Here is a 24779-nt window from a genome sequence, read left to right on the forward strand (position 1 = left end):
ACCATATTTTTTCCAAATGTACACTGCCTACAGTGATTTAAGAATTTGTGGGCTTCCCTGGTGGCGCAGTGGTTAAGAATCTGCCTGCCAATGCAGGGGACATGGGTTCGAGCCCTGTTCTGGGAAGATCCCACATGCCGCAGAGCGGCTAGGCCCGTGAGCCACAACTACTGAGCCTGCGCGTCTGGAGCCTGTGCTACGCAATGGGAGAGGCCGCGACAGTGAGAGGCCAGTGCACCGCGATGAAGAGTGGCCCCCGCTCGCCGGAACTGGAGAAAGCCCTGGCACAGAAACGAAGACCCAACACAGCCAAAAATAAATAAATAAATAAATTTATTTAAAAAAAAAAAAATTTGTAACCAGTAAGCACATGGCAGGTACATGGGGAAAGTAGAAGGTAAATGATGGTCCTCATTAGATGGACTCATACCTGGTTGCCTAAATTTAGACTTAGGGTCTAAACTGGAGGAAAAGCTGGGAATCTCCATGTTTATTATGAAAACTTCATTTAATTACCCTGTGATCAGTCCTCAACTGTACTCTGTGTCCCACACAAATTCTATTTCTTTTCTCCTCCCCAGAAAATAATCTCCAGTCTTTTGCTAAGATAGAAAAGGGGCAGGTGCCCAGTTATTCACGGTTGGGTTGGGGATCTGGGAATCTGACTGCTTCTTAAAAACCTTTTAACCCAGTTCCTCCTATTTTTACCTCATACTCATCCCTAAATCCCAAGGTAATTAATCCTAAAATTCCCAAGCCTTTTGGGGTTCCCATTGTGGAAATTGCATTGCTTCTTGCCTTCACCCTTGGCACGCTCCGTGCTTTCATGGGGCTGTTAAATCAATCACCATTCTCCCTCTGTCTTGCCATTTTCCCAGCTTTCCTGCTATTGCTGCCTTCTGTATAGTTGTCCCTTGGTATCTGCAGGGGGATTGGTTCCAGGAGCCCCCACCCACCCTCCTAAAATCCAAGGATGCTCAACTCTGTTACCTAAAATGGTCCCAGATGGGAACCTGTGGATTCAGAGGGCCAACTGTACTCTGACCATTGTGGCTTTATGTGTTTTAAAAATCTTTTCACTAAAATATTTGGAGAGTTTCAGCAGCAGCAGAGCTGGTATGATATCTGAATCTTAAAAATCAACTACAACAACATATTCTCAAAATGTAGTAGTTAAATGGAATTTGAGCAGAATTTCTATTGGTTTTTACTATGATCAACCTGTTCTAGCCAACAGCCAATCAAACTGGCTTAGACAAGAAGGACAGAGGACAATCAAATTACTTAGTCAAAACTAAAGCTGGAAAAGACCTAAAAATTAAAAAAAATATACTTATGAATGTTGTTTTTATAATCCACTTGTTTTGCTTCACCTGGGTTTAAATCCAGCTCTGCTATTTACTAATGGTGTGAACTGAAGCAAATGATTAATCTCTTTGTGCTATGGATGCTTCATTTGCAAAAAGATGACAATTACAGTTCCAAATACAGAAGGTTGTTATGAGGATTAAATTAGTTAATGCATGTGAAGTATTAAAAACTATTTCATTGGTTTCTGCTTTTATGTATATTTTCTTATTTCTCTGGGTTTAATTTGCTTTTCTTTTCCTAACTCCTTGAACTGGAGAATTCCTAACTTCTTGTAAGCTTAGCTCATTGATTTTCAGCCTTTCTTGTTTGTTTTATAAATGTAAGTATTTAAGGCTATAAATTTCCCTCTAAACATGATTTTAAGCTATAGCCTACAAATTCTAATATGTAGTGTTCGCCTTATCGTTCAGAACAAAATATTTTCTAATTTCCATTGTGATTTCTTCTTTTACTCAAATGTTATTAAGAAGTACATTTTCTAATTTTCAAACATACAGAGATTATCTTTTTTGTTAATGATTTCTAGCTTAAAGCACTGTGGTCAGAGAACATACTCTATAGTATTTCAGTTCTTTGAAATTTGTGGGGACTTACTTCATGGCCCAACACATCTTTTTGTAAATATCCAATGTGTACTTGAAAAGAATGAATTCTACTATTCTTGGTTCTGGTGTTCTATACATGTACATAAGGTCAACTTTCTTATTGTATGGGTCAAATCTTCTATATCTTTATTGATTTTTTTGGGGGGGTGCCTTTTTGTTCTATTAGTGACTGAAAGAAATATATTAACATCTCCAAAGATGAAAAAAAGAAATATGTCTGGCACTAATGAGACACTCAATAAATACACTATTATTATAATTATTTTTATTTTTACCTAGTAAATATTTGGGTTATCAAGTGGATGTGCCTTGTACAAACTGTCTGGGATCAGAATAGATTATATTGTTAGAGAAACAAATGATAGGGTTTTGTTCTGTTAAGAAATAAAGCCCTTTGTATATTTGCTTAGGTTTGAAGAAGAAGCAACACAGTTTCAGTCAATATTGTTTACCACCTATTTTGTAAGAAAACCTGGCTGACAAAGTATTTTAAAATTATATCAAACTCATGAATTCTAAGAGTTTACAAAGCCCTAAATATACACTTGAAATTTTAAAAATCTAAAGTACAAGTAAATTACAAAACTTAATCTTAAGGAATGAGATTTACTTGGAGAAATAAAATTAAATTCCAAATGCACCTGTGTATATACATACACACACATATATACAAATATGCACATGTGCATATGTGAGGTGTTTACCTTTTAAGAAAAAATACGTATAGACAGACAATCAGATAAGTTTCTCCTAATGGCCTTGCCAATAAAATCTGAAATTTGATGTATGTCTTAAAAATTTTGTGGTTGATTACACAAACTCCTTAGATAAAATTTATCTCATGTGATATTAGAGCATGCAATCATTAAAAGTCATATTTTTAAAAAATGTTTAATATTATGGGGTAGTGTTCATTACGTAAGTAGGTGAAGAAAGCAGGATAATCTATTGTATAGATGGTATAACCCAAACTGTGCAAACAGAGTGGATGAGCAAGCCTGGGAGGAAATACATCAAAGCAATATTCTTGGTTGTTCTGGGGATGGGAGGATTATGAATTATTTTTAGATTCTTTATACTTTTACTTATTCTGTGAACTTTCCTCAATAATCACAGAAAAGCTTTATAATAACAAAATAACTAATTCAGAGAATAAGCACTCATTTGTAATGAAAACATTTTCATTTGCAACTTATCTAAAAAAACATATGGAAGCTCTGTTGATGTTTAAAAAAAGAAAAAATACAGCTCACTGCAGATAACTTTAACCGTTTCAAACACAAATTAAGTCAAGCAAGAAAAAAGAATATAAACAGAGCACATATGACTAATAAATATGTCCATGCCACCCACTCAAACAGCTGGAATGAGGAAGGTGCAGAATTTATCAGCTGCCAGACAGAAGCCCTCAGTGGAATGATCCCAAGTTGAATGTCTCACCCCATTAGTTAGCCTATAAAAAAAGAATTCATCCGTAGCTTTTGAAGGGGGAAAAAAACTGTTTCATGTATAGATGCAACTCTTAAATCAAATTAAACAATTAAGTTCATTGACAAAAACCGCTCCCATTTTATTGCTCTTTGTAGGACAAAAAAATCATGTAATATAAAAGGTCCACATTGTTTTTCCCTTCATATAAGTATACTTTTATTAGTATTTTTCTGTATATAAGATGAATCATATTTCTCCCCTTTCCATTTTTCTATTATTTCCTTGAGCCTGTTAGAAATAGATATTTCAACAGACATTAGATTTCAAGATTAGGATAGATTTACATGTATAAAAGAACAAAACACTGCTCAATTGCGTTACTGATTAACAAACTAGCCAGCCTTTTAGAAGCTCTAATGCATGTGAAAATATTGTTCTGTCAATTGTGTTTTTATATTCATTGACAATCTGCAGTAGGAATAGAAAATGATTACATGCTGAAGGAAATTACCAACATTTACGAAGTTGAATAAGAAAGATCTATTCATATTTTACAGGTATGTTTAGCCAGAAAGGGACAACTGAAATAATTTAAAAAATCAGAGTATGTTATCCAGGCATGATAAAGCCCTTATCCATATTAATAATTATATGAATAACAGTAAGAGTACAGGAACTGGATTCAAATCCAACCATTACCATTTATTAACAAAGTGTCACAGGCAAGTTACTTGATCAAAGGACTGTCTGCCTCACTTATAAAATGGCAGTAATAAAGTCCACTTCACAGGGCTGCTGTGAAGATAAAATATAATAACGTACTTAACTAGTATGGTATGTTGGCTGCACTACTAGATCCTCAATACACATAGATACTCTGGCTATTTTTACTGTAACAGCCATGACTCCTCCTTGTCCTCAACATCATCATCACCATCTTCATAAGATTCATTAGCAAATTGTTTTGGAAGGAGATAAGGTAAAACTACTCCATAAATAAGAGTACTGGGGACCATCTCCGCTATTGGGAGATGTATTCTGTACTGGTAAAGTTTAGCCATGGCCAAGTTTAATAACAGGGGCAGTCTTACAAAGGGTGGTAAAACTTACAGCCACCTGTATGTATGTTTTAAAAGATACTAAAAGGTATCCCAATCAAAAATATCTACAACTTGGGCTAGTTGTACTGACTAAGTATCCTTTGAATCTCAATGGCTTATAATAGGGATATTTTAAATAATCAAGGTGAGGCTAAAAAGCCCTTCTAATGTAAGACCTAATCAAGCCTAAAAAGCCCTTCTAATGTAAGACCTTTGAGTACAGGGTCCCCCAGGATTGAGCACAGAACTTGGCAGAGAGCAGGGTCTCAATACACGTGCACACATTGTATACATGTGTACACAATGTGTTCACATGTGTACAGTGTGAATTAATTCTATGAGGGGTATTACTTAAAAGTATGGGAAGTTTGTAAGATTATTCACAGTGAGGTCAGGTAATGCCGAGAATCAGGACACAGGAGAGAAGTTTAGCACCAGTGCATAAGCCTGCAAAGAGGAGCAAGGTACCAAAGGAAAGTTGAGGGGGGCAAATAAAACTTCTTCTACTTCTCCAGTGCTTTGCATTGGTCTCTCCCTACTTAAAGAAAGGAGGGCCAAAATGGCAGGCCATTTAATAATAAAATGAAATAATTATATTTATTTTATCTACTTTAATCTCAGCCTATTAAGCTTTTTTGTGTTTGCTTTTAATTACTAGGGAAAGCCAGTAAGCTAATGAAGGAAATACTTCAGATATGGGAATATACTGATTCTGTGTTTATGCGGGAATAAATCAACACAGAATAGAAGGAATTATTAGAGTGTACATAAACTACTGACAAGCATCATGAATCCAGACTCTGGAGATATCTGCTTGGTGGCTTAGGAGAAATCTCAGTTGCCTTCGCTTCTCTTGTTTGGAGAAGTCGTGAAAATACCAAAGGCCTCCTACCCTTAGAAATGACACCCTACCTGATTTTATGAGAATTTTCCATGAGCCTTTTTGTAGAGGCAGTGCAATTTTCTACACATTGATGAAAACTGTAGATTTAGGGTGAAGGGATACAAAATATACCACTGCAAAGAGCTTTTCTTTCTTCCTAAACTCCCCTTGTCTGCCTGAAAGTGTCTCCCAAAAGAATTCAACTGTCATAAATCTCCTCCCTGGAAGTTTCACACCAGACAGGATTGACTCCTATCACCAGAGACAAATGGCACCAAATAAGAAATTGCCTAAATAGACATTGTCACAAAATTATCATATCTCCCATCTCTTCTTCTATGGCCCCATTTATCTTTCCTAAAAGTCATTTGTTTTCCCAAAAGTGTCCTTCTCCCTGCCCCCTTTTCCCTATGAAGATGTCCCAATTTCTAACCATCTCCTTAAATCACATCTTTCTGTGATCTCCTGCATACATATGTGTATAAAAATTTGTCTCTTGTTCTTCTGTCAGAGTAATTCGCAGGCCACCAACCACTAAACCTAAGAGAAAAGATTTCCTCTTCCAGTAGGGGATTCATTATGACTAGATGCTTGGAACTATATATAGTAAGTTATAATGACTGACAATCTAGAGACATGTAATATCATGATAATCCTTAATGCCTTTTGTAAACTCGTTCATCAGCTGTGATTTTAGTTTCTTGATTATAGTATCATAAATGAAATCAATTTGTCATTTAATACAAAACAAAAATAATTTCTATGATATATTATGCTTTTATATTTTCAAAAAGTCATGACTAAACATGCAAAAAATCAGTAAAAATATGAATAGTGAAATTGATTCATTTATAATTGAAATGAGCAATCACTATATTTAAGAATATACTTTAGATAACAATGTAATAGACAATCCAGAATAGACCTGGTGAAATCTATTATTACAATTTGAGGAATTTGTCAGTTTTCAATAAAGACTGGTACCTGGAGCTTTATCTTCCTCTCTTTTGAGACTCATTCTGTCATCATGAGTTAATGGCCACCTGGATAAATCATCTGCATAACCGAACTTTGACTTCTATGACCATTCTACTCTAGTAACTCAGGCGTTGACTTACAGCTTGCTTAAATCATCCAGGAAACTTTACCTCTCAAATGTTAAACTTCGTATTATTTTACTTTATTTTTTGGCATAAACTCTCTTCACCTAACTTAACCTCTCCATGGAATTTGACATTGGTGCCTATTCCCTCTTCTCTCCATTTTAAAAGTACCAGTTAACCCTATTTGTCCTCACCTTTGTGTTAGAGCTGATTTCTCTGCCTTCTTCAATGGCTGTTCTTCCCTTATTCCCTTTTTAAATGTCAAGGGTTCATTCTCAAGGCTTGTTTTCTCTCTCTACATCACCGAACCAAATGAGCTTTCAGCCTACACAGTGTTGATCCTCAGAGTGTTTTAAACAAAATCAACTATAGTTGCTGCCATAACAGGCCTCACAGCCTCCAGAGTGATGCTATGGCTGGGATACAGACCTTAGATTGGTCCTATCTTGTATTAAAAACTTAGAAACGTGCTCAGATAGTTTTGCCACAATTCCTTGCACCTGCCGGGCAGGCTTCTCACGAGTGGCAGCATTCTCATTCTCTACAGCAGGTATCACCACCAGCGTATCTCTTTGGGAAAATTTAATGGACCTAGGAAGTTTACATGACCATACGTGAGAACGTTCATGGTTTCTTGCTTTATATAAGCTTCTCTGTGATTTCCTAGATTATCTGACATTGAAAAAAATGTGTATCTTTAACTATCTACTGATCTCACAGATGTGCTAAGACAGTTACCAATACTTAAAAACTGGGAGAGTTCTCAAAAAAGTCTAGACTCTTGGCTGCACTTTACGGTTACCAAAGGGGAAATGTGGGGGGGTGGGGGAGGGATGAATGAGGAGTTTGGGATTAACATATACACACGACTATATGTTAAACAGATCATCAACAAGGACCTACTCTATAGCATAGGGAACTCTACTCAATATTCTGTAATAACCTATATGGGAAAAGAATCTGAAAAAGAATGGATATATGTATAACTGAATCACTTAGCTGTACACCTGAAACTAACACAACATTGTAAATCAACTATACCCCAATATAAAATAAAAATTAAATTAAAGAAATCAAACGGTTTGCAATCCTCAGCCCTCCTTTCTACATTTGTGCATTTCCACAGGCAGTGACCTCTACAGTTGAGGGTAGATGCCCACTTGGACTGGTCAAGTTTACCATGTCTCTTCTGCTTCACTCATTTCATGTGATGTTCCTGATCCCCGTAGGGTTTGGGCTTATGATATGCATAATACATATATTCACTACTTTAATCCAGCACTTACAGAGAGACTGAACCTATATCTCCAAGGATAAAACCACCTGGGAGTTACACAGTTTTATGGACTGAATTATGCCTGTCCCTTCATCCCCCGTCACCACCAAATTCATATGGTGCAGTCCTAATCTCCAATGTGTCTATATTGGAGATTGTGCCTTTATGGAGGTAATTAAGGTTAAATAAGGTCATAATGGTGGGAGGAGGCTAGTCCAATACAACTGGGGTCTTTATCAGAAGAGAAACAGGCACTAAAGATCTCTGTCTTTCACTGCAAGAGAGCACAGAGAAAAGGCCATGTGAGGACACAGTGAGAAGGTGGCTGTCTGCAAGCCAGAAAAATGTCCTCATAAGAAAATGAATTTTCCAGCACTGTAATCATGGACTTGTAGCCTCCAGAACTGTGAGAATACAAATGTCTGTTGTTTAGGCCACCCAGTCTGTGGTACTTTGTTATGGCAGTCCGAGCAGAGTACTACATACGGACCAAACCCAAGTTCCTCTCGAAATGATGCCCCGCTTTTGTTCTTCAGTTCAGTGCTGATCTTCCTTCACCTGGACTTGTACAGTCACTTCCTAAGCAGTCTACCTAGGTTTGCATCATTCTCTTCAATATTCGCTGTGCGAGAGTTCTTTTTAAAATATAATGATTATAATGTGTTCTCACTTTAAAAAAAACTAATTAAAATAAGTAAAATAGCTTCTTATCACCTACAGATCCAAACACTCTAGAACAGCCATCCGGATCCATTGTCTCTTGTCTGCTCTACCCACATCCCCAGGACACTAGCAAAATCACATAACTAATGGCTCTGACAGAGACTCTCTCCTTGACAGAACTTTAGTCAGAGTCCTCTGAGGCCGCTTCTCAACTCAGCCTTGACCTTGGCCCCTTGCTGGCCCTGCACAGCCCAGTTTTATTACAAATCCTGCTAGGACTGTTCAGAAAGAATTCTCCACCCTTGACAGCTGATCACCTTAGATATCTGGTCAACCTTCTCATCCTCCACCCTCAGTACCTAATCAGCCTGGCCTACACTTTAGCAAGAATCCTGCTGAGTGGGTTTAGCAAGACTCCCTCTACCCTCATATCTCCTTTCAGTAAACTTCCTTCCCTAACCCCCTTCATTCTGCTTGTTGGCTATAAACCCCCACTTGTTCTTGCTGCACTCAGAACCAAGCCCAGCTCTGTACTGAGGTCATTTTCCCCCTACTGCAATAGGTCCTAACGAAATCTGCTTTTTAGTGCTTTAAGTCCCGTCGGCCTCTGGATTTCTTTAACAACTCCTTAAACCAAACTCTACTATGTCTCTATGCTCTCACTCCCCTATTCCTTCTGATTCCTCCCAGGCTGTATGTCAAAAAGTCTTAAGCTTTATTTATGGCCCCATTTAAATCCTACTGCTTTGGGAAGTGTTTTCTTATACTCCCAAGTTGAAATAATTATTTTCCTTTGGTGCTTCTAAGGCACTTTGTATACAAATCTATTATGACTTGGTCAATTTTATTATCACTTTATTTTTTGTTTCCATTATTCTCTCTGACCACTAAACTCAGGGCCTTTTACCTTTATTATTTTGTTTTACTTTTACCCAACGTGCTATTATGATGTCAGGCACTTATTATGATGTCATCACTTATTATGATGTCAGGCACTTAGTAATTATGTATTTATTAACTAAATATTGTTAATGCTAGTACAGAAGCCAGTGTAAGGACAGTAATAGGAATTAATGAAAGTAAAAACAACAATCATCTCCTACCCTCTCCTCAAAATTACCTTTTAAAAATAGCTCAACGAAACTGTATAAGTGTATGTGAATTAGGACTGACCTGATCATAACCAGAGCCAAATGGATAAAGTCCACACATTCTGTCTGTTATGAATTTATTCCAGTTGGCTGCTGGAAGCCCTCCTCTTTTCTTTGGGGCCATTTCAATCTGCTGAGAAGAGGAATTCAGCTATTCTCTATTGCCCATCACATTTTCTCCAGAAGTTGATCAAAGGGGAACATATAACCTTCACTACAGCAACAGGAACAATTCAAATCCATTGCCATACTAGCCAGCTGGGTACTTTGCCATTATATAAGTGCATTTTTCCCTGATATACCTTTTAGAAGAATATCTAAGAAATATGAAAACACTGCTGATTTTTTTTGCATTTAAGCTTTCTTATCAGTGAACTATTGTAAGCCCTATTATTTACCAATTTGCTAAAATGAACCAATCACTAATATGTTTTACATTATTATTATTTTTTTAAAAAAACCTTGACTAAGGTAGCTGGGAGACTAGAAGTACAGGAGTAAAAGACCTAATTCCTCACTCTTTTATATCCACTAAATGAGAGCATTAGGCTAAATGAGCATTTCTTAAAATATTATAGGAACAAATTATCATTATAGAGAAAAAGGTGGGGGAATCGATGAAAAAAACTTAAGGAGCAATGAATTAAATAAAGTTAAGCAGGTTTTATTTTAAACTGCAGGACTTCTTAGTACCTTTAGCCATTCTTGTCAATCCTACTTGGAATGGACATCAGAATTAAGAAAATTTTATGAAACGTTATCCTTTGTAAATTAACAGGACTTTCACAACTTTAACATCTAAGATTATGCATTTTAAAACAATAACATCTTGAATCACTTTCTGAATATACTGTTTTAAAAGAGCTTGAGATTTAGCTATAATAAAAGAGAAAATCCTAAAACTCCTATAGTAGGATTTTCACTATAACCCTATTGCTGTTTAATATATAAAAGTGATCAAAGCGTTTTTGTATTCCTCAAATTACATAATTCTTTCAAAAACCTTCTACATAATTCTCAAAATCTGAATCTGAGACAATTTATTTCAGGTGCAACACATTATTTGATCTAATTTAAAGATTAATGCCATTGTTATTTTGATAGTCTCTTTCACTTGACGAAGCATAGCTAATGAAGTAAAAATTTCCAAATATTATTTTTTATGTTTACATGTTTATGTTAAATGTTTACATTTTCATAGGCCTGGCATCTATTTGTTCATTTTAAGAAAGTGTTTCATTAGTTTTGGTGTATATATGAATCACCTGGTTAAAGCTCCGAATGCTGGACCCCAGGTTCAGCAAGTCTTAGATGGAGCTGATAATCTGCATTTCTAACAAGTTCCCAAGTGATGCTGATGCTGCTGATTCAGGTACCATACTTTAAGAACTGTGGCTTTTGCTGGTCCCAATTTATTAGTTGAATACCTGGGTTTTTCCGTTGGTCTGAGGTTCCTCAGCCAGGCTCCAATCTGGAGGCTGGAGAGCTGGTTATCCCAAATGCCTCCAAAATAAGTCACCTTTGTATTGATTCCTAGCTTCTGCTATCATAAATCTCATTTCCCAAAGACCAACAGATTTTTTCCTCTCCTTTAATGTTTTCCACTGTCAGCTAACAATGAGTTGGTCATTAGTTTCAAAATGTGGCCCACACTTTGGATTTCTTTCCCTCTAATCACTCCTTCCTATTTTCCCACATAACTCATTCCCTCTCTTACATAATATCCTTGCAGTATCTTGTCTCTTTTCCCAGTCTTATTTGTCTCTTTAGCCAACTGGACGCTATCGCTAGCCTATATGAATATATAGCCTATATTCATTCCTTTGTTCATTCACTCCACAAGCATTTGTTAAAAGCTCAATGTATCGTAAATATGATGAAAATTTTGCATTCCTGAGCTTACACTGTAATGGGGGAGATACAAAATAAACATGTAAACAAATAATTAGGAGTGACGTGTACATTGAAGAAAACAATATAAGATAATGGGAAAGAAAGTGACGGGAAATGAAATGTACCTTAGCTACTCTGGAAACACTTCGCTAAGAAGGTAACATTAAGCTGAAACAGAAATATGATGGAGGCAATAACGTAAGGAATGTAGAAAAGGGCATTCTAGGCAGAGGAAGCATCAATGTGAAAGCAGAAGTCCATCGTGTTTGAAGTTAGTGAGAGTCAGTGAGGGAAAACAGTTGAAGAATAGTTCAGGTGGGGGGTGGAGTGAGCAAAATTTTTCATAAGCCTTTTGTAACCACATGCTTCACACAGACACCTTGTGTACAGCCTAGGAGACTAGCGTATATACAGGATGAGAGCTGGCCAACAGCAGTTAAAACATCAACAGCATTTGAGTAAGGAGGAATTGACGACGAATATCAGAATTCACTGTCTAGCCTTTGGAGTTAGCTATATTAAAATGCACTATGAATTGTACACAGTTCTTATTTCAGAATGTGGATACATTAGGTCGTACCCTTTCGTCCCCTTCATAAATGCTGAATTAAAGAACTACTTTAGGTATTGATATACAGTAGCTCTGGAAATAGGCAATCCCTTCCTGCTTAAGAAATTAAAAATTCTGAGTGAAGAGGGGGCAAAATCAGGTCAGAAATATGTCTTACAACATTATTTTACAAAGACAATATTGTCAAACAGCAGTGATTCTAATAAAATTGGCAAAACAATTCCCAGCAAAATAATAACAAGTATATGAAACACACAAACCTGTAAGCAATTTGAAATATGAAAGAGATTAGCTTAAAGCAAGAGTTGTATGCTTTCAAGAAACCCCTCAAGAAAAGCATCAAGCTTATTTTACCTGATAATTAGAATTATGTTTTAATCTTTATGTCATCAGCCCCCAGGTAGATCTGAGAGCATCTGAATTGAAAGGAATTTATCAGCCAGGGTTCTTTTCAAGTAAGGAACAGAAGTCTATGTTTATAATTTTGCTTTTGCAGATATTAAAATTTGCCACCACGTAACCTGAAATTTGTTAAATGTTCTCAACAGCAATGCAATTTCTTTTAGTGTACAGAGCTAAAAGTCTTGTAAGCAAAAGCACCTTAGTTTTCAAAATGTTCCAAAATAATTATTATACCAAAATAAAAAGTCCTTTGGTTTAATCCTGTAAAACTCCTAGGATCTCATTTATAGAATTGCTTTATGCATTCCTCACCATCAAATATGCTGATGACATTACCTGTCTGCATCCACTGTCACATCATGAACCCCTCTCTGGATGACATCCCTGGAAGTTGCTGTGTCTGGTATTCGGTTCAGACTCCTAGTATACAGGTTGAGCCCTCCATCTGTCATGTACCTGAAAATAAATGCCTAATTAATCAACAGAAAATTAATTGACCTCAGCTGTATAATTTAACTTAATAAACAAATGGTGTGCAAAATTTTTAATAATTATGCAAATATGCTCTATTATAGTTTTTTCTATATGAATATTCTACTCACCAGGAAGTATTAGAAAATCTTTTCAAGTTTATTAGGAAATTAATCTTCCTTACTGCAACAAGTAACTAGCCTATTATAAGACCTTCCTTTTTCTCCCCTTTGTTATCAATATTTTGAACAGACCTAGAGATAATGTAACTCTTAGCAAAATAAGAGCATGACTATTTCATTTTGTAAACACTATCTTTGAAGCATTGAAGGTCACAGGAGTAATCTTAAAATTAGATTAATTTATTTGATAAATAAAATATATACAGCAATTGACCACTATCATAAAATAATTACTAAGATGTATTAAATGTTTAAGATGTTGTCAGGAACCATTTTATATAGTTTACATGTAATAACATTATTATCCCCAAATTAGTGATAAAGAAAATAAGTAAGCACAAAATGGTTAAGGACTTACACAAGGTCACTCAACCAGTCCCAGCAGAATTGAGAATAAATCTAGAAAGTCAGCTTCAGAAACCATGATCTTAACCACCATGGACTGCTGTCTGAACTGAAGGACCACACTGCCTGCCTGTTTCCTGTCTCTGAGAACTACTTCCTTGCTATCACAGGACCACCATCTTCACACAGGGCTGGTAGACTCCCATAGTCATGTTACTATTAGATAATCCTTCCTTGGCAATGGGGGATTAGAACAGGTGTTAATCTCCTACCCCATGTGGGGCTAATCAAATGTTTCTTTCTTGAGAAATGGGATTAACAGATAGCTCATCAGTCTTTCTATGTGGAAAGAGTTTATGATAATGAAAACCCAGGAGCTTTGGGTATTTATCTTCACCAGATGCAAAGAGGCACAGAGAAAGCTGATCAGCAAAGTAGAAAGAATGACACAGGTGCACAAAAAGCACACTTGGCCATGTGGTTTCAGCTTCACAACTTCTCCTGGGGTTCTAGGAGATATCCTTGCTTCCTTATAATAAGATCCCCAATTTGCTTAAACAAATTTGAGTTGATTTCACTATTTGGAATAAAAAATTTAATCATGACCATATTAAAGATCGACCAAATAGTTAAAACTACGATTATGAAGTTGGCTAATTGCTTACATGATTAGTAAATTCTGTCCTTATTAGTTGAAGGACCTTAAACAAATTTCTTAAACTGTGCCTCAATTTCTGCCTCAAAATGGGAAGAATAAAATTTACTGAAGACAGATATTATGGTAATTAAAGGAGAAATACATAAAGCTTTTAATATGAGAACCCTATAAATAATAGTGACTTGTTATTCACAAAGTCTCTCCCAACATATGTTTAAAAGGAAATGTATGAATTTTATACACAAAACAAAAAGTTATGCTGTATTATCCTCGTAAGGTACTCTACATGGTTAATTTTCCTGAAAACCAAAGAATTTAATCCCACCAAAATTAAAACAAAAAGAGTACTTTGGTTCCAAAATGTGCTGAAGGCTGACATACTCTTTTAAACAGGGAATACTAGATATGACAACTTTTTTTGATAACTAATTCATGATTATGAGCATCAATTTCCTGTATGACATACAGTGATACTAAATGAGACAAAGATTAAAGGATATTTGTCCTTCGTACTTTTTAATTTGTCAGCTGCCATATTGATGCTGTCAGTGTTTTATTGTTTACTCTTACTTCCAATTTCTTATCTTATTGATATTTTCCACATAGTTCTCAACCAATTCTAAATATTTTTATTGCTTCTTTTCTTAAGGTGGAGTATATGAAATTCCTGATAAAGTAAAAGTGTTTAGTGAAAAATATTTTTCTCATTCACTCTCCTTTTGAAATTTTTTTTTTAAATTTTTCTATTTTATTTATTTTATTTTTGGCTGTGTTGGGTCTTCATTGCTGTGCACGGGCTTTCTCTAGTTGCTGTGAGCGGGAGCTGCTATTTGTTGCGGTGTGCAGGCTTCTCATTGCGGTGGCTTCTCTTGTTGCGGAGCATGGGCTCTAGGCACGCGGGCTTCAGTAGTTGTGGTTCGTGTGCTCTAGAGCGCAGGCTCAGTAGTTGTGGCGCACGGGCTTAGTTGCTCCGCAGCATGTGGGATCTTTCTGGACCAGGGCTCGAACCCGTGTCCCCTGCATTGGCAGGCGGATTCTTAACCACTGTGCCACTAGGGAAGCCCTGAAGCTGTGTTTTAAAAGTTTGGGGATGATAGAAATTTTCTCTCCAGATAAGTGAGATACTCCTTTTTTAAAAAACTATCAACATGCTTGATCCTAAACTTAACCTCAGGAGGAAGTTAAAACGATGTATACATGTTAAGTTTTACATCTTATTGGTCTGTCTTATTCATTGGTGTATCTCTAGAAGTGTTTAGTAAAGTGTTTTGTATATAGTTTGGTATCAACAAATATATTAAACATTTGTTCAGCTGAATTTAAAAGGCCTCCGTACTGCAGGAAGAAACCATGACAGCAGATCTCAGCACTTTAGCCGTAATGGCGATGCATGTAAACAAGAAATAAGATGGAAGATGACTTCTATTAGAAACATAACCTTTCAATTATTCAATGCTTACAGAAGGGTAAGTTCTACAGACAAAGTTTAAATGCTTTGAAAACTAATTTTCCAAAGAAAAAAAAACTTCAAAATTTCAATGAATTAAGAAAAAAAATCAACTTTTTTCAGGAAGCGTTTCAAAGGATACTCATTTTCCTTTGACCCTGGGATTTTCCAGGTAATATCAAATAGGTTTACAACAGGTATTAATTGAACCAAAAATAGTCATATTTCCTCTGTTTACAGACACTGTCGCATTGGAACGTTGGTAGGGCATTCTCATAACAGAACTGTGAGTTTGTTATTTGAAAAATTATATATGGGCATCACACGAGTAAAGCAAATTTCTCATTTAAATTTTTTTCTTGAACATTCTTCCTTCTTTTCAGTTTTTCTGAAGGATTTAAAAATCTAAAAGAATGTGCGTTTCATAGTTCCTCTAGAAAAATTTGCTACAATCCAGGAAATATAAATGTTAGGGATCAGTTTGAAAGAATAATGTAAAATTTTAAAAAAAGATTTCCTAATAATGTTATATCTAAACTTCTAAACCATAAGCTAAGATGAGTTTAAGAGGTAACAGTCACAGGATGATTGGTACAAACAAAAAGTTGCAAAGGAAATTTGTGAAGGTTACTGACAGAAAGTAAAATCTCTCAAACTATGGAAGTCTTAGGATAATTTTAGCCATGTTCAAATTCTATAAGCTATAAGATGGTTCACATAAAAAACGCAATAGTCTCCCAAAGCATTTCTAACTCTTCCTCCCTTCCACTGCCATCTCTCGTCTTCCTTCCGTTGTACAAAAACTTTGCATACTTGGGCACATTTTCTTTAGGTGTGTGTTTTCCATATTAATATTTCCAGGCCATAGTGTTCCACCCTGCACTAGAATGAGACATTAAACTGCTTCCTGTACACAGATACGTGGATTTCCCATAACCACCTCAAATATAGCATAAACAGACCATATATTGCCTTTACCACTAAAGCTCATGCTCCTTTTGTATATGCTAATATAGTCATAGGGAAACACACCATCCACCTAGTTAACAATCTAGATAAATGACTTTCTTCTTGTCACTCACCACCCTCAACTACTACAGGATGCAGTCTGTTCAGACCTGTGAATCAACATCACTAGGTTCTAATTATGTCTGGAATTCACTGAAACAGGAAGAAGCTATAAAAATTTTCTTTCTGTATGCTATTCAATCCCATTTTCTCAATCAACATAAATACATACAACTCTACCTCCACAGCAACTCCATGCTTTTTTAAAAAAAGCTTCATATTTAAATACATCATATTTTTGCAACAGTATAAAATGTAACAGTACACATTAAATAATAATTTAAAAATAATATCAGTTTTCATGTACCCATAACCTGCCTTCAGAAACAGAACATTTCCAGTTTCTTCAGTGACCATATAGGCTTTTTCCAGTCCTACATTTCTAAACCTCCTTTCTAGAGATATCTATTGCCCTGGATTTTGTGTTAAGCATTCCTTTACTTTTCTTTATGGTTTAACCACATGGGCATATATTCCTAAAAATACACTGTTTAGCATCTCATGCATGTGAACTTCATATAAATTGAATCACATTGTATATATTCTTTTGTGACTTATTTCCTTCACTCAAAATTATATTTTTGCAAATCATCTACCTTGATGTGTATTACTGCATTTTTAATGTTAGTGTTACACAGCTTTGTTTTACAAGCACACTAGTTTATTTATCTGTTTGACTATTACAGACATTTGAGCTGTTTTTAGATTTTTTGCTGTTACAAACAACTCTGCCGTGAACATCTGTATATGCACATTTCTTTACGCTCACAGGCAAGAGCTTGTCAAAGGTCTATATCTAGGAAAGGAATCATTGGGTCAAAAGGGATACACACACATATTCAAACCCTACTAGTCAATGCCAAAGAGTTTTCAAAATATTTTCAGAATAAACTCCTACTTGTCTATGAATAAGAATTCTCATGTTGGCTTTAATTTACAAGTTCCAGATTACCAAGCAGGTTGATCATATTTTTACTTTGTTATAGGCCATTTATGTTTTGTCTGTGAAATGTCTGTTTATGACTTTTGCTCATTTTTCTATTGGATTCTATGTTTGGTTTTATTTTTTTCTTTCCCCATTGATAGTAACCCTTTATTAGTTGTATGTCTTGTATATGTTTGTGGCTTATGTGGGGTTTTATCCTGACATTTTTCTCTTACTTATTTTTATGCGAAATTAATTCTTCAGAATAAAAAGAAACTTGATCTAGATACCTTTCTAACTTCACACAGTAAATGCTTCTGTTATTTTTGTGTAGTGTTTTAGAAGGTGATAATTAGCTTTTTTGAGATTTTTGGACTCTGTTCCCATCTCCCACTTTTATCTGGACCTTCTCTATCTTCACTTCTATTGCTACATCCTGTTCAATTTGCTTCTACTCCTGGAAGTTTTCCCTCAGTGTGGGGTCCTGTCCTGGAAGGGAGCTGTGGCTGGAGAGTTTAATGAATTAAATCTTCAACAAGATTGCTCCACTCCCTTCAGATATGACCTTCAGCCCTTACTGTCCCTGGCTGGTCAAGTGGTCAAAACCTTCCCAGCTTCAGTTGCTATCTTCAGATAGGCCCTGTGTGTTTTCTAGTCAGTTTCTCTTGGCTATTTTGTGGTTCTTCTGTCCTCAGTGTTATCAGACACCCCACTACTACCTTCTGTTTCTTCGTACATAGACGCTGATGTCATTCTGCTCCTTTGGCTCTTGACTGTTTGTCCTGCATTGCTTATACTTGGGGTTTGGGGTGATACCTTGTCATCATCTTTTTTCAACAACGATCATGGTTTTTTCCCATGGTTTTGCTATCTAGTTGCTTTGTCTATTTTTGTGGGTATTTGGAAAGATTCACCTATGCCCCTACCCTATCTTCCTCGAATTCCGTTTTTACATTCAATATCTTATATCAGAAACTGTATATAACAATTAGCTATTTGTTATGACATGAAAACACAGGGCATCTAAAATGTGTGTGTGTTTTTTTAACCTCCAAGGAACTCTAGTTCAGCATCTAGAACACAGATCATAAACACAGATAATATTAAGGATTGTCCCCTTGATCAAAGGTGCTAGCTAAGAAAACTATACTAATAATGAATGATCGCTGTGAAGCTCTGTTATGTTTGTTTGTAAAAAATCAACTCCTAGGAGAGAAATGTGGACAAGTAGACATGTAGACAACTTCACAGGCTCAGTATGTCAAGATGGTTAAGAGTGGAGACTGGAGCCAGACTGCTTTTAAGTTCAAGTCCAGCACTGCATGCATCAAGAAAGTTTGAATTCTCAGAATGCCAATGAACTAACTTTCTGAGTTCTACCTAAAGTTACTTAACCTATCTATGCCTCAGTTGTTTCATCTGTAAAATGGAGATAGTAATGATATGCTTATCTCTTACAGTTATGGTGAGATATAAATGAGTTAGTATATGTAAAATGCATAGAGCATTACCTAGCACATAATAAGTGCTATATAAGTGTTGACTAACGTTACTGGCTATTTTTTCCATTAGACTTTCTACATTCACTAAAAATAACTCTCATATCTTGAATATGAAATGAATAGAAGCATTGTGATTAGGACTATGTGGTTTCCCATGTACATCCTTTTAACCTAACTCAAGTAACCCTGCCCTTCCCAATGTCTTGCATGCTTCAGTCATCACAAAGTTTCCTAAAGGAGAATTGTGGGAGGATCAGGGGATTAAAGCAGCATTAAAGTATCCACCTCCCTTTTAAAAAATGTCATTCTCCAGAATTAAATTACTTTGCGTTTGGGCCATTTAAAGCAGGATTTTAGGTTATATTCTTGGCCCAACTATTTATCACTGTGACACCTGCAGATAACTTCAATTTCCACCCAATTAAAATATGTAACTTTTCCCCCAGTTTTCCAGGGTGTTCCATTTTTTGCTTTACACATGGAGACTTTTTCAAAGAGATTCATTATAAGTAAGAGGCCTTCCTCTGACTAATTCCTAATTACTGGCAGATTCACATCCCCAAGTGTTTAAAGTAATTTTTAGAAGAGAAGAAAGAGATAAGCCTTTACATGCTTCAAGAAATCTCCAATTCTCAGAATGTCAATTAACTAATTTTCTGAGTTCTACCTGAAGTACATGAAAAAAATGAAACTCCTTTCCCATTTATTTCATGACATTCCTTCTTGCATGAGAAAAAAATCCAAGATTAAACATCTTCATTCATTGCTTTGTCTTTTGAGCCTTTTTTGTCCCTTTAATCACTAAAACATACTTTAAAAAATTGGGAACAGTTAACTTTGTGATTCAAATGAATTGTAGCACAGACTTTTCTATGCCCTTTTTTCTTAAAGAAAACATCAAATTAAAATTCCCCTGGGATATCTTCCTATCTTTTAACTTTAGGCTGACAAATCGGGCTGCATCCTACTGATGTTGACAATGGTACACTACATACGCTGGTGAGCAATGAGGAAGTACAGCACATCCTGGGTGTCCTCCCCATAACCCCCCAGTCACCCTTGAGCTGAGACCAGTGACACTGCCTGCTGACCACGTCTAGTCACGCTCCATCCAGGGGACAGAACTCTGAGTCATTCTTTAAATTTCAGTGTCCTGTACTCTACCATGGGACAGAGAACATGTATAAGGCCAAGCAGGTACACATCATCAGAGGAAGTTTTCAAATAGGATTTGTGTTATTTTTACTTAGTATTTTTTTCTTCTTCTTCTTCTACTTTAGACACTGAGTATGAATGACTCAACACAAAGTGTGCAGACCACTTATGCGTTCTTACATGGACTCATTTGTGGGACTATTCAAGACCTCCTCTGAAAGGCCAACAGGGAACAAAACTGGAGAACAGACGTGAGAATCAGGTTTCCAGTGAGGCAGGAAACAAGTAGGAAGGACAAAGAATATAACAGTATCTTAAAAATTTCTCATTAGTTCTGCAGAGACTAGCCAGCTCTCATCAAACCAATTTCCTCTTCCTCCTGGGCACAAAGATGAACGTTGGTTCCTGGCCTTGCTGTCACTGAGATGGGGCTGCAGCAGTTCTGGATAAGGAAATGTGGGTAGAAGTCACAACCCCCACTTCCAGACCTGGTACATATGAACTATTCTTACACCACGGTTCTTCCTCTCTTTTGTCATCTGTCTGTTGAAATCAACACCCAGGGTGACGTCGGCAGTCTGGCTGGATAATAGCAGAGTTACCTACCATCCATCTTAGTCCCCAACTGATGATCAGAAACACCAGGAGGGGTTTTATGTGAAGGAGGAATTAACTTCTTTGTGTTAAGTTACTGAGATTTTGAGATTTCTCTGTTACAGAAGTTAGTTGCCTAATACCGCTAGAGCCCTGGAAAATACAAAATGCTCCTGACTATAGGTATACTGGTAAAATACACTACTATAAGCAGAACTCAGTTTTTAAAAAAAATGACTTTCAAAAACCTAAGAATGTATATACATACACACGTACATACATATGTACACATATTACTATTCATTTATTGAATAAATGAGCAACTATAAAAATATAAAAACACTAACATGTGAGTATACGTGGGCCGGTACTGTGTCTATATTGCTCACCACTGAACACATAGTGCCTAGAATGTTGCTTGGCACATAGGAAGAATGCAACAAATATTTTTGAACACATACATACATACATACATAATTCAGCTCATGATCTCTCTTCTCTATTCTTTTCCCAGGATACTTCACACCTCTCACAATTTCTACTATCTCCTATATAAGATCATATCCTATGATTATTAGGTTGTTAATCATTAGATTAATAATTATTACTGATAAAAAATGTAATTGTGATGATGATGATAATTTACTGAACACATACTGTGACAGGCTTTGTGCTAAGTACAATTTTGTGGGTTATTTTCTTCATTCCTAACAATTTCATGAAGATTTTGCAATTTTATCCTTATTACAGAAAGGAATTTGGATACATTAAGCTCCCAAGGAGTTGGCAGATAGCAAATGGTAGAAAGAGACTTAATTTAGACACTCCAACTCCAGCGGCAACTCAACTGCTTCCTACCCTAATTAACAATAACCTGTCTCCCTAATTCTAGACCTCTAGAAATTCAGAGAAGGTGGCCACCAGGAATGAACTGGTGGGTATCAGGATATCAAAGCAGAGATGTTAAGTCTGATCAAAAGCTCTTTTGTACTTTTTAAGGTCTTGTTCCCATTCAAACAAGCTTTTCATGACTGAAGTCAGGAAAGGTTACTTGTACAGAAGAACGATTTCTGAGACCAGTCCTCTCAGATGCATAAGGACAAAGAAGAGGTAAAAACCTGGACTCACATGGAAAATATAGATAAAGTTAATTGGGAAGCTTTTCCTTTTATTATAGAGCCTAGGTTTTGAAGTCAGATGTATCTGAGTCCTAATGCAAGTCTAGTCTTTGCTTAGCTTTAATACAGTTGGGGCCAAGTGGGATCAGTTTCCTTATCTGTAAAACAGGTATAAAAATACTTACCTCATAAGGGTTGGCGGTGGGGAGGGGGTTAAATGAATTAATGTCCTTAAAGCACTTAAAAAGAGTGAAGTAGGTAATAAATTTTCAACATGTCAACTACAGTTATTAATAGAAGTAGTTTTAATAGAATATCCTATTTCCTCCATTGGGGCTCATCCTCAGATTGAACTAAATATTCCAAATTGCCAAAATGCTTTTGAGAGTTTTATAATCACAGCTCTTTTTTGGAATGTAATAGAAAACAGAAGGAAAACGGGTTAACATAAAAAAATATGATGCCATCAAAAGAGAATAAATAGATTGAAATTTTCAAATCTAAAATGATTTTCTCTCAAGTTAGATCGGAGGTGTATAATTGAAGAATGCTAGAAAATCTGTGTTCCTCAAAGCAGTTACAGACAGCTTTGACAAGCCAAAAAAAAAATCAAGCAGCTCAGCAAAACTCCTCCTGTCTCCTTCCCACGTCCTTCACTACAAAATCTGTTATTTAAGAAGCATGTGAAAATCACTCTGAAAAACACAGGGCACATGTGTTTCTCTGAACTAACAATAGAAAAAGTTAATGGATTATAATGAAAAGACTTTATAGAAATTTTGGACATTTTACTGTTCATGAATAATTAGAAGAGAAGGCTGAAATACCCCCAAATAACCTTATATTTCTCACATTTTCTAATGACTTTATTAACTAACCTATACCCCCTTCCTACAGCTACTCCATTGTAGTAGACCACCTCTCTTTACACAATTCTGTTAGAGACCGGGGCCCAGGGCCACTTACCCACTGTTGATGTCATCAGCCCTGAGACTTTTCCCAAGGATATCACCATCACTCATATATCCACCAACATCGACTTCAGAAGACATGTCCAGGTCACTGCTTGCTTTCTCACTCATGTCAATCTGTGACATGTTTCCCAGCCGAGAGACAGCAGTTCGACGGAGAGGCGTAGTGTACATGAACCTTGAGGGGTCTGTGTGGATGAAACGACTGGTACTGCTGCGAGGGTAGCCAGCACCCAGGGAGGGAGCATCTCCAGCCTGAAGTCTAGGACATGCCTGGCCCAACCTCCAGGTCATGGGAGTGGGTCGACCTGTCAAGTTGGGTATGGTCCTGCCATTCACTTCTGTCGTCACAGTGCTGTCAAATGTTGTCTCCAGGGTGCTGTCAAATAAAATAGAGAAATCACTATATTCTGGTTCACCTGGGGCCATGGACCCAGAATGCATGAAGACAGGAACGCCTACAGTTGAGAGTCATTTCTTAGAAGTATGTCCATTTTCATGAAAGTCAAATTATACATTCATTTTGAGATTCTAAACACCTCTGCAGGTATCAAAATGTAGGAAGGGGCATTCATCACAGATTGTTTGCTTTCAAAGGAAACTCCATCATTACATTTTAGATAAAACAAAATATTGTTTCACATTCTCAACCAACCCTTAATTTAACCCATTGTAGCCTTCCCAGAACTTTTCTGGAAGTTAACTACAATTATGTTTGAAAGACTCTCTACCACCTCTCCTCAGATGCATTTTAATTACAACTTCCACCACTGTTATTTGAGGCAGGCGTGAAAATCCATTTAGCAGTGATGGTGGTAGTTTCAGTAGCTAATTCAGTTTAAATGGGAAATTATATTGAAGAAGAGATGGATAGGAGAAAAACATCACTGGGTAGGGCTGAGAAGTCACCAGTTGACTGTCATATAAAATTTAAGTGGGGCTTCCCTGGTGGCGCAGTGGTTGAGAATCTGCCTGCCAATGCAGGGGACACGGGTTCGAGCCCAGGTCTGGGAAGATCCCACGTGCCGCGGAGCAACTGGGCCCGTGAGCCACAATTACTGAGCCTGCGCGTCTGCAGCCTGTTCTCTGCAACAAGAGAGGCCGCGATAATGAGAGGCCCGTGCACCGCGATGAAGAGTGGCCCCCACTTGCCGCAACTAGAGAAAGCCCTCGCACAGAAACGAAGACCCAACACAGCCATAAATAAATAAATAAATAAATATTAAAAAAAAAAATTTAAGTGAGAAAATAGTAAAGGAAAACTAAAATTCCTTCTTTATCATTACAAGAAGTTAAATGCTTAATTGTAATTTTTTCTTTATTGGCCCCAAAATAGGCAGAATTGAAGAAGACCTGTGACTTATCTGGGTCCCACGAAGACTGGACATAGTCTCTTCTAAATTCTGCCTCAAATCTGCTATGTTTTTAACTGTTCTCATTCTTCTTGTTTCAGGGTCTTCACCTAGAAAAGTAACATAATAATAAATTTGTTATTCATGCCATTTACTGTCCTGTGAATAATTTGAATTATAGATATAGATATAGATATGAGTTCCTTTTCGCAAAAGTAAAATAATACGTAGAAAATTCCAAATGACTATTATTATCTGAAATTATAATTTTTTTTCTACAAATAAAATGTGAATAGAAACAAATGTAATGTTACAAGTAATAATCTGAAGTGGCGATAATACAATAGTATTTCGTAGGTCTATGACCTTAATCATTGCAAAATGAGAGAGTCATTTGGAAATATACTGTACAGTGCTCCATGTTTCTAAGCTTAATTTAAAAATCTGAAACTATTTGGATCCTAATTACTTTCATAATCACCTATTTCAAAGTGTGCTCGGAATAGCTGAGATAAACTTGACTTATGTAGCAAGTATACATT

General features: G+C 36.4%; 1 protein-coding gene across 4 annotated transcripts in view; it reads right to left on the reverse strand.

The window, feature by feature from the left end:
- Positions 1-24779, reverse strand: part of NAV3 (neuron navigator 3) — a 580735-nt gene that overhangs the window by 126302 nt on the left and 429654 nt on the right. For all 4 annotated transcript variants that reach the window (XM_061206367.1, XM_061206364.1, XM_061206366.1 and 1 more), the window contains 3 exons: positions 24239-24347; positions 22881-23264; positions 12786-12905 (listed from right to left, as the gene is read on the reverse strand). In XM_061206367.1, the coding sequence (XP_061062350.1) occupies positions 12786-12905; positions 22881-23264; positions 24239-24347 (613 nt within the window). The remainder of the gene's footprint in view (positions 1-12785; positions 12906-22880; positions 23265-24238; positions 24348-24779) is intronic.

The sequence above is a fragment of the Eubalaena glacialis genome, chromosome 11 (genome assembly GCF_028564815.1).
Source record: "Eubalaena glacialis isolate mEubGla1 chromosome 11, mEubGla1.1.hap2.+ XY, whole genome shotgun sequence".
NCBI lineage: Eukaryota > Metazoa > Chordata > Mammalia > Artiodactyla > Balaenidae > Eubalaena > Eubalaena glacialis.